This window comes from Cupressus sempervirens, chromosome 4 (assembly GCF_028749045.1).
Source record: "Cupressus sempervirens isolate cs-2001-9-10 chromosome 4, ASM2874904v1, whole genome shotgun sequence".
NCBI lineage: Eukaryota > Viridiplantae > Streptophyta > Pinopsida > Cupressales > Cupressaceae > Cupressus > Cupressus sempervirens.
The window spans coordinates 475,672,892-475,684,996 of record NC_143121.1 but is presented as its reverse complement, the minus strand read 5'-3'; the positions used below and the strand labels follow the sequence as shown (position 1 = coordinate 475,684,996).

General features: G+C 35.7%; 1 protein-coding gene across 1 annotated transcript in view; it reads left to right on the top strand.

Moving 5' to 3' along the window:
* The window catches only part of LOC149562024 (GDSL esterase/lipase WDL1-like), a 69,002-nt gene that overhangs the window by 42,281 nt on the left and 14,616 nt on the right, over positions 1-12,105 (top strand). The window contains exon 2 of the mRNA XM_089825562.1: positions 634-711. Within this exon, the coding sequence (XP_089681688.1) occupies positions 634-711 (78 nt within the window). The remainder of the gene's footprint in view (positions 1-633; positions 712-12,105) is intronic.

Here is a 12,105-nt window from a genome sequence, read left to right as displayed (position 1 = left end):
TACATGCCCTTTTTCTTTATTCAAAAGGGAGTCAGCCTTAAAGCAAAATAAATTTAATTTGATTTAAACACCACATAGATTGGCTGGCATGGATAATTTTAAATCTGTTCTTCTCTTATATATTCTCAGTTGGCCCCTTTTGACTTTGCAATGTTTTCTTTTGTATAAGTAATTTCGTCATGTGTTGGGGTTGGGAGAGATGGGGAACTCGGTCCCTTTTGACTTTGCAACATTTTCTTTTTGTATGATACATGGTGGCAGTTATGTACATTTAAAGAAATATCTGAAAAGCTGTGAATATCGTTGGTAAAGGAGTACATATGCTCCAAAGTTGTTCCTTTTCCCCTTTTGCACGAGAAATTCTCTTCAACCAGGATTGTTGAAGATGTGTATGAAACAATTGTAGCTCAATATGGTAGTATAGACGTTGAAAAACTTGTCATGCTCATCTGATTGGTATCAGAGTATAATGTGCATGCCTTTCATTTGGTGTACATATTATTGCTTGTGATTTAGCTAGCAGTTTTTAGTGTGCTGTTCCTGTGAATTAGAAGATATTAGAAATCTCTGAAAGTTTTTAGTAGGCTAATGATCCTTTTGAGTTTACTCAGGCGTTTGTTCATAATGTCATAGGCAGATATTCTGGTTCGGGGATACTCTGGTTGGAACTCCCGGCGGGCACTACAAGTAATAAATCAAGTATTTCCCAAGGTATAAATTCATTAGAAATGTGTTGTATATTTTGTAGCCATTTTGAAGGTTGTCAACATCTCAAAAACTTAAATAATAGCAGGCTTTATTTTATGGCCTTGATTTATATCCCTGAAGCATGTATTTTATTCATTAAAACCCTTGTGTTAAACTCATTGCCATCTCTATACCTATGAAGTGATTTCAATCTTTTGCTAGGATTATTGTAGATGAATTGATTGCTCTTTTAAGCAGGAAATTTAAAAATAAACTAATCACATGATAAGCTAATGTAAGATAAATTTATTAATGTCCAACAAGAGACCAAAAGAGGGTCTAAGGGACTGAAAGCATACAAACAGGGCAACTGCCAACAACAGGAGCACCGAACGGTGCTTGGGAAAGATATTGGTTTGGTTAAGTAGTTTTGTACAGTTTCTTTTGTGTGCTTCTAATATTGAAAATCATTTCTTTTGCTACACAAGACAGATATCTATGATAATTTGTTTTAATTCACATGACAGACATTCAACTATGACATTTTGCTTTGATATGCAAGCTAACTCCTTGCTGGACAAGCTACTATTTCTGTTACCCAATAGGCTTATCTTAGTGTGTTAGGTGATTCTGTCTCGCAAGGTAGTTGCTGAGCTATCTTAGAACAACCAACTGTTGTGCTACACAACCACTATGTTAAATGATTCACTTTGCAATGTCAAACATGTTTCTAGCAACAACATGCCAATAAAAGTATGCCTCAAAGAAAGGTTCCAAAGGAGTTTACTTATTACACAAAAGTCTAATTGGTTGTGAGATGCTTGTTTAATAAATGCCAAAGTGGAGAACCACTAGTGCTCCAGAAAGACAAAGCAGATACATGTTGTAACAAGTTGTAATTAAGTTGTTTGCCTCTTAGTTAAAGTTGCATTCTCTATTGCATAGTATAGCCAAACCCCTTTATTAGTGCCCATATAATTAGTCATAGACATGTAGTAACCTAATCTAGTAGTCAGATCTTTATCTTTTCAGAAGCTCAATGCTTCATTTTTTCCAAGAAGACTTTTCATTTTTATGATATTTTTTGTGGGAAGAGTGAGCTTTTAATCTAAGAATTGGTATGACCAAGAAGGTGCCTGCATATGAGAGTCGTTGAATAGCCTATGTTTTTTACTAGTTTATGCATGTGATGCTTATTTTCGTATATCTGAGTTGAATAGTTAATCATAATTTTGCTGTGGTTGTCATAGTTGGTTTATCATTTCAAATATGATAATTAATAATGAGAAATGCCTGTTATTACTATTTTGATTTGATTCCTGGAAGTTTACAGTTCAGTTTATTAAGTTTGAAATGATTTCAAATGAGTATTTTATCTGATCATATGACTCTCTTCAAATCTTTCTGTTATAAATTAGATTTGCATTTAATATACTAAGCTCATTTTGAAGTAGGACTTTCCGTCTTACATTTGATTTATTTACACTTGGTCGAAAGATCAACATTCTTATATCAGAACGATATAAGCGTGCCTAGCACTTCTTGACACCATTTTTGAGGATATATGTTGAGGACAACATTAGTTTCTCCTTCAGTGAAGTTTGAGTCTGGCATTGTAGGGTTTAATTGGGAACAATGTGAACATTCATTTTCTTCTTACCTTTGTGTGATATTTTGTGAAAGCTGTCATACTAGATGCATGAATTATAGGAGAGATAATGGAGGATATTTTCTTCCAAAAACAAAAAATGTGGATGCAAGAGTATGGTATTTAATAACCAAAGAAAATAACTGAACAATGGACAAGTAGAAACAATGGAACATTGAACACCTTGTCGCCGTAAATCCTCCATTGTTGACTTATCAATGAAAAGTTCTTAATTTGCTACTGAAAATACAAAAAGAGTACTTTGTCAAAGCTGCTGAACAAATCACAGTTGCCAGATGAAGAGACTGTGGAGTTATCTCTATAGCTGAAGAGGCTATAGCTGAACAAGAAGCCAAACAAGATGGTTTTAACAGTCATGGTAAGATTTTTTCAGAAATAAGTCTGTTTTTGTTGAGGTTCCATGACTTGTAACTCATCCAATGAGAAAGCCATTAAACGCTACAAGTCCTGTTGCTTCTTAAGCATCTTGCTAGCAATTAAGGAGAAATTTTGAGGAAACTCCAAAGAGACAATATTGGCCTTGCCCTTCTTCATTTATTATTTACTGGACCCCATGGGTAGAAGTAATGGGCGAGCGCACACTAGAAGCAGAAAACCCTGAAATGAAACTAGCAATTTCCAACTGTGACATCCAGTAGTAATGCTCCCGTGAAGACAACTTCTCTTTTAGCTCCTGCACACTTCCATGGGAGTGCCACTAAGGATGTAGACACCTTCTAGTTTGATTTTCCATGTACAAGTTATGATTAGAAAGTTCGTGCATAGGGATTGAAGTTGTTTCCTGTTACTTTGAAGTATACAACCCTTGGCAGGAATGACAATTTTTTAAAGAAGTGCCCAGAAATTTTCTGAATAATGCAAAGAGAAGAACAGTTATTGGATGATTGCAAGGAGTGGTTAAGAGGCATATATAACAATTACTTTGAGGCATAAACTCTCATAGGAGGTAACATTTGCAAGTTGTGGAAGAATTTCTCAAGGCGTTGTCTAGAAATCTAGATAGTAATAGAAAATAAGCGTTTAAAGAAGAGCAAATCCTACTACAAGGGGAGGGATTCTAGAGAAGAAATGTTCCTAATGTTGCATAACTGTAGAGTACACAAAGTGGTTTTAGTTCAACTTTCAATGATCTAGACAAAATGGGTTGGACGAAGAAAGTTTAGTAAGTTCATCTTCTTGAAAGACATTTGTGAAGATTGCTTAGAGGCAATGGAAATCATGGGTGAGGAAAAATCTGCAAGTTGTCCACTGACTACTCGAGCAATGTTGAAGAAGGCCAAAATATAGTGAGAATCTATCCTATAATGGACAAAAGCTGTTGGAGGAGTAATGAAAGTTGAATTCAAATGCTTGTTGGAAGATATGAAGATTAACATTATCAATATCATGATCACGTAAATGGATGCATTGCAAGCAAAAAAGAAATAAGACGAGGTTGTGCAAATCATGGGTTTCTTTTGCACCACATCTAGAAGCAAGCACCTTAATGATGAATGCCCATAGTAAAAACAAAGAATTTCTAGCATCAAGGAGAAGGGAGATGACTATGCACTACCGGTTCTTCCCGAGAGAGTAAAACAAAACATCATATATAATTTATTGATCAAATGAGGCTATAGCAACAAGGGCCTTGTTGATGTTTTCACGCCATTGCCACATTGGAAATGGGGCCTCCCTCTTTTTACCTGGTGGTAGAGTAGTTGTCTAAGTTGTCTTACTTTAGGTTTCTAGTTTAGAGAGTCTAGTTTGACCACTATGATCTATTCAAGGAGTCAAGCCTCAAGAGTGAAAGAGAGCAAGAGCTAATCAAGTATTGGAGTTGAAAATTAAAATCACCATCAAGTGTGGAGTGGGGTGTGAATGTCAAAGTATTTGATTGGAAAGAACAAATTAACAAAGGATTGTGAGACTAGAAAGTTGAGCAAGGACTCAAAATTGATGGATAAAACTAAGTAGGGGGAGAAATCAAAATTTTCGACATTTAAGTAGATGGGAAACCTCAACATTTTAGGATTTATGGCCCTTGAAAATCCCTGTCCAAGATTGAAGGCAGCCTTGGTGAAATTTGATGCCAAATTGATGGGAATGTTGAGCTGACAATGAACCCAACTGAAATCTTGAAGAAAGATGACGAAGAGTGAAGATGAAAATATATTGAACTCTTATGACAATGAACTTTCAGCCAACTAAAAATGCAAATGAGATTGAAAATTATGGAGAGTAAGCCTTGAAAGTCTTTTTCAAACATGAATTTGAGCTCGAATTAACACAAAATGGAAGATGCAATGTTGGGGTGTGAGGAATCTTCAAAACTTAGGATTTACGCCCTAGGATAATCCTAGAAATCTGAAAAATCTGCCCAGCTGTAATGGACAATTTAATGAAAGTTATCAACTCAAAATTGATCCAAAGGGTGAAAAAATGTTTGAGGGGAAGGTTTGATGAAATATTTTTTGAGCAAAAATGGAGAGAAATCAGATCTAAGTTACCATATTCGTCCCTCACCTAGTAAATTCGACATTCGATTTGTGGCTCATTTGCTTTCGGTCCTGGTTCTTGTCAAATTTGTGATTTGCCTGTCAAATTCCCCGTGGGTTTTGTATTTCACACCCTGGACAAATTTTGAAGAATTTCCAGTGAATGCCATGGTTGATGGAAAAGCTCGAGAAGAATGGCTGCGACTTTAATGCAAATTTTGGGCAGGTGACAAAAACCATTGACTTTTTTATGTTTTAATAATCCGGAAAAGGCATTTTTGTTTAGAACTTTATTATAATTTCATTTATGTGCATGATCGACCCAACACTAAAGGCTTATTATTACTAATGCTCGTATTATTATGCCGCCTGTATTGAGAGCTATTTGCAACGTAGGCAATATGGAATAGTTTCTTCTGAGAACAAAGGCTGAGGAAGACTTGTGATTTGAGGAAACAGTGGGCAACGGTTTCTTCTAAGAATGGAGGCTGAGGAAGACCCATGATCCGAGGCGATTATTTCTGCTTCTTCTAGCAATTTGTGTATGTTGTGATATTGCTATCAGGATTTCACTGTGTGATTTTTGAGTCAAACTCATTGACCCATGTTTCATGGGTAGTGATTCAACATGAATCCATCTCCCATGAGAATAAATGGAACACTTAGCACTCATTGGATCTAGGTGAACACTTAGTTTGTGTATGCGTTTTCTGTTTAACAGCTGAGAGTCAATGATTTCTTTTCCAACTCTTGAGATCAAAAAGAGGCAAGGAAATATGATATATTGCATGCAACTTCTTGTTTATGCATCATAGTTTCACTTTACTATTTGATAGTTGATAGTTGTTTATGCAAGATAGTTTCATATTTCTCTTAAATTGTTCTTGAATCTTGGCATATAATATATATTATATTTAAGAGAAATTTAACTATGATAGTAGAAATTTAAGAGAAATTGTTCATTGTTTTTTAGGTTCTTGGATTTGAATTGGTTTTAGCTTATTCATTCTGAAGTTACTGTGAGATGCTTATTATTAACTATCCATTATAGTTTGACAATTTGTAACTTTGTGTACATAAATGAGCTTTTTTCATTTTTCATTTTTTGTTTTATTTGTTGTGTATTTTTTTTGTAGATTTGACGAATGGTTGCAAGTGCTTCTGTTGCCAATAACCCCAACTTCAAAAGCGACAGATGTTCCCCACTTTGGAAACATGTGCAAATGATTCAAGAGATGCTAGGTGGAGGAGGTTATGTGTGGATTTGTTGCCACTGCAGAGAGGAATTTAGTAGCTCTTATAGTAAAGTAAAAACACATTTGTGCTTTATTCCTCAAAAAGGCACCAAATTTTGTATTGGAAAGCCAACAGTAAATGAAGTGCCACCTAAAACTTTCCTTCCAAATCACATCGTAAACAAATATATTCAAGAATAGAAGCAAGCAGATGAAGCTGCTAGGAGGGCAAATTCTTCACATCCATTGGAAAGTGGCAGGCCTTTAAAGAAAGGAAAAACATCATCTATGTCTTCAACTACCACTCCTAGTGAGCCACCTGCAAAGGGCCATCCATTCTTGTGTCCTCAACAACAGATTGTAAGTAAGAGAGTACTAGGACCCTTGGAATCATCATTCCAAAATGAAGCTAGAGACATTATTGATCAAGCCATAGCCAGATGCATTTATGCAAATGGATTGTCATTTAATGTTGTTTACTCACGGTATTGGCAATACATGGTGAGGGCAATTAATGAGGCTCCAAATGGGTTCAAGGGCCCTAGTTATGAGAAGGTACATACCACTTTATTGGATGAAGAGGCGGCGCATGTAGAGAATGCCATGTTGCCCATCAAGGATTCATGGGTCGAAACAGGTGTGACAATAGTATTAGATGGATGGAAAGATGCAATGAATTGTTCGTTGGTGAATGTTCTTGTAGTGTTTACAAGAGGTGCGATGTTTCTATAAGTTGTGGATTGTGAAGGAGAGGTAAAGGATGGTCTTTTCATTGCAAACATTCTCATCCAAGCTATCGAGCAAGTTGGCCCTCATAATGTTGTTCAAGTGATAACCGACAATGCGAAGAATTGTGGGGCTGTCGGCTTATTAGTTGAGGAGCGGTATGAACATATTTTTTGGACACCTTGTGTTGTGCACTCGCTAAACTTAATGCTGCAAAAAATTGGCACTAAGGTAGAGTGGATAAAAAAATGTATGAAGAGGCACAAGAGATCCAAATGTTTGTCATGATCCACCATATATGCAAGCCACATTCAGATAATTCTCGAAATTGGAGCTCTTGAAGGTAAGTTGAATTATTTAAAATTTAAACATGTTTTAGAAATCTAACCACTTTAGTAAACTTTCAATGTTTTCAAAATTTTAATCTATTACTTTTTTGATTTTAAAATAGGTTGTTGAGACCCACTTTGCCTCCAACACAATTGTTTTGAGGCGCCTTATCAAGGTTAAAGACGCATTGACCAAAATGGTAACTAGTGCTAATTGGAGCGTATGGAGGCAATCTAATAGTGTCAAGGCAACTGCCATAAGGAGATTGATACTAAATGAATCTTGGTGAGATCATACTGAGTACCTTCTGAAGATCACTGAGCCTATATTGAGCATGACCCAATACATTGACATGGATAGGCCTTGCTTGGGTGAGGATATGATGGCATTGACTCCATGATTGAGGATATTAGAAATATCATAAATGAGAAAGAGCAAGATCCTGAGGAAATGTTCTTCAAGGAGCTACATGTAATCATGGTAGAGAGATGGAACAAAATGATAACCCCTTTGCATCTACTTGCCTTTGTATTGAGCCCTAGGTTCTATAGTCAATCGGTCGTCAAGGGGAGTACCACTAGAGTTCCCCCATACAGAGATCCTAAAGTTGCTCAAAGGTACAAGATAGCCCTTCGAAGACTCTTTCCTGAGCACTTACGGCCTGTAGTGAGGTCTGAATGTATGAATTTTGCAAGCACCGATGATTGTGGACCTGATGCTCTTGAAGACAAAAACAATGCTGATGCTCATCAATGGTGGTACTTCCATGGACAAAGATACCAACACTTGTATCCCATTGCCATCAAAATTTTATCACATGTAAGTTTTTTAATCTTAAGATTCTAATTTCTAGCTTCTTGTTGGTAAATATTTGAAATTCCAATTTCTAGTTTCTTGTTGGTAAATTTGCAAATCTTGATAGGTTGCTAGTTCATCATTATCTGAGAGGAATTGGAGTACATACTACTTCATCCACTCAATAAAACACAACTGACTAAACTCCAAGAAAGCAGATAACTTGGTGTTTGTGCATTCAAACTTGAGGCTCACAACTCACAAACAGAATACATACAAAAAGGGGGAGACAAAATAGTGGGATGTCGAACCAAAGACCACCGAGTTGGAAGTCCATTTTGATGTACTTGCAATTGAAGATGGTGATCCTGAGATACACAATACTAATGGAGCTCATCTTGAGGCTACAATTGAGACTATGGTTGAGACTGCTGATGCTAGTGGCACTAATTGTGCTTCTAATCAGCAACTGCCTAATGATGAAGAATTCTTTGATGATTTTTGATGATACATTGATATTTGATCACATATGAGTCTATGACTGATTATTGGTTAGTAATCTTGACATTGTTGTTTTAAAGTTTTTAAACTGAAACATTGATATGGTGGTATATTTTGACATTTTGTCATGTCATTCGAACAAAATCATTAATAAATGTGGTGGTTGAATTTGCTAAATTGCTTCAGATTAGCATAGTGGTGTATGAACTGGTTTGCTGCAGCATATATATATATATATATATATATATATATATATATATAAAACAAAAAAAAATTCTTGTATGGACAAACCCAAAATGAACTCGAACCTAGCCCAATTTTTTTGGATCAAATTTTGAACCCGAATGTCGAACCCGCATTCGAACCAAAATCCAAACTGGCAACTTAGAATCAGATTAAATATGAGCTTTTATCATCTCCAAGTGCAAATCACAAACCAAGAATTGCCATTGACGAATATGGAACAATGTTAGGAAGAGTAGAAGGGGAGTTTGAAGCTCATGAAAAGTCAATTTTGACCTTGAGATTGGGTGCAATCCGCCCATTGTTAGGATTTCTAATTTCCAAATATTCAATTCCTTCTATAACTTTGCCATATCATGAGTATTTGATGAGGCTTCAATGCTTTAGCTTCATCCTTGGGCATAATTTGTTCATGATTAGGGTCACTAATCCCAAGATCTTAGGATTTCTCTCATGACTTCAATAATGATGTAATTGCTAGAAAGTGAAGTCCACCAATATATCTCGATGGTGGAGAGGGGGTTGAGTCAATTATATGCTCTAAATAACTTTCTCCCCAACTATGTATATCATTCACAAATCTTAAACTTGCATATAACAGTAAACTAAAAAGTAAAACCATGCACAACATAGTGAAACTTGTAACACCATGTTTTGTTAATTCCTTGGTGGGGATGGTACCCACAAAGTAATCCACTAATCAAAAGTATCTTGTGAAAGATATTGACCCTGTTAGGAGTCTATTACATCTGCATAGTGTATTTGTCCTTGTTAGAGGATTGGGCCTTGTTAGAAGCCTCAACCCTGTTAGGAGTTGTAATTACAATGCAAAGTACAAGTTGAGTCCACTGCCCAAATGTGCATATATAACTTTACAAGTTATATGAATACATACAAAACTGCAACAATGCTAATATCTTCAAGATCTGATTTGTCCTTGTAATTCCACTTCACAAAATATTAATACAACTACTCTTCTCTATTGATATCATCAATTTCACATCTATATAGTACATACAAAGTGCGCATATAGCAATCATATCATTACAATACAATTGGCATCTTCGCTAAACAAAAGAATAGTCTTCTTTATATCAAAAACTTTGATCTATCGGCCTCAAGTTTCCTTGCACATTATCAAATCTTCAAAATAGCTTTTGCCACGTGAGATTTAACATCTAGGATGTCATTCCTAACTTGTTAAGTAATTTAAGTAATAATTTTGTCAAGCCAAGATAATTCCTTAACCAAAAACTCAATGTTCTGCCAGATGCCCAGATTTGCGCTGATATCCCGCTCACTGGAAATCCTTCAAAAACTCATGCAAATCATAACATAACCTTTAGTGGCCTTAACCACATATTTTATAATGTCTGTACTATCTTCTGCTAAGCTTGCAAAACCTTATATGCTTCTTGTTAAGCTCATTGAACAAAACTATCTGTCCGTTACCTAGTTAACCAATATTATACTTAGACATTCTAAGTATACTTACTCCAAACTTCATTATGAGTTCTGCCATCTCAAACTTAGTAATATGTTGCCATAAATGACAACCCTTGTAATTATTCTTAGCCAAATTGCCAACAATCTCCCCCTTTGACATTGATGGCAACATATGGAAAAATTGGCTAAGTATAACAAAACTTCAAAATTTGCAAAATTGTGGCATTTGTGAAAATTTGCAAAACTGTGGATTATCTTACATCAATAACACATGGCTACATGTGAAAATTTCCAACCAAAAAAACCATATCCCTTTATAACAAGCCCTAATGACTAATTTAGTTGGCCTTGAGACTTTCCCAATGTACAATGAATAATATGGGACCATCGTAAGATATTACATTTAGGTTCCATACCTTACAAAGCATGTTACATCAATAATACAACACAATGGACCTCCAAGGAATAACCCTCACGTTATTCTTCACAAATCTTCACAGAATGAAAACCAAATTCCACCATCTTGAACATAGCATCATGAACATGTCTCTGACCAAAATCCTTTCCCTCTAAACAAGCTTTAACCTTGCCAAAAAGATACAACACGAACAACAACATACAATTTCCTGCATACTGTCTTGCAACTAGTCTTCAACAAAACTCCTGTAACTCACTGTCAACTTCATAAATCCTTCCATGCTCTTAGCCATAGCATTTGTAAGTATCCATGAACACACTGATAATCCCGTTGAAAGCAAATCAGCAACCCGAATCCTCGCCAAACAAAATTGTCTCTGCAACTCTACCAAAATTTACCAAAAATTTGATATGTTGACATCAACGACAATCCAAAGTCATGAATGCAACACATAAGCACTTAATCATCTCCCAAAGCATACTAGCAATCTCCATTAGGCATTGATGTCAACAATCTTCCCCTTTGACATTGATGGAAAGATATGATGAAGCAGATGCTACAAGACATTGTATTTAATTTTTAGAACTTATTATCATTCATTGTGACAACACAAGGACAATTAATATGTCAAAGAATCCAGCATTACATTCAAAGACTAAGCACATTGCAATAAAGTATAATTTCTTCAGAGAAAAGGTAGTAGAGAAAGAGATCAGATTGGAGTATGTTAGCACAAAGGAGCAGATAAAATTTTTTTTACAAAACCTTTGGCTAAGGATACTTTTGAGTACTTGCGAGGTCTGCTTGGGGTTATGCTTCAATCTTCTTTAGAGTAATTGATGGAGGATTGCATTAGTCTAGTATATTCAGAGCTTATTCTGGCATCTAGATTGTGTGTTGTTGATGCTTTCTTGGTGTAGTAGTCACTTTGGGCAGAGTTACTGAGAACTCTTGAGCTTTGTTTAATATTGTCTATTGACACTTGGAAAGCTTTTTCAGATTGTATTGGAGATGATTGAACTTTGAGAATTGGCATAATTACACCTTTGACACTTGGAAAGCTTTTTCAAATTGTATTGGAGATGATTGAACTTTGAGAATTGGCATAATTACACCTTTGTCATTTATGTCAATGGGGGAGAGATATACAAGAAAAAACATTGTTGATCAATGGGGGAAATTAGAACATGAAAAAGTCTTTACAACCTGTCTATATCTATGAGGAAGAGATGTACTTTTACATTCATGGAGCAACATGAATGGGGGAGTAAATGTAGATGATTAAATATATATTTTGGTATTTTTGGAACTTTGATGTTTTTTCATCATATGTTGCCATCAATGCCAAAGGGGGAGATTGTTGGCATGAATGTCTTATTAAGATTGTCACTATGCTTTGGGAGATGATTGAGTGCTTGTGTTACATTCATGACTTGGTTTGTCATTGATGTCAACATATCAACTTTTTGGACAATCCTGGCAGAGTTGCCAAGACAAGTTTGGTCGACGCGGAATCTGGGTGCTAAATTGCTTTCAACGAGGTTAGCAGTATGTCTGTGGATGCTTACAGATGCTATG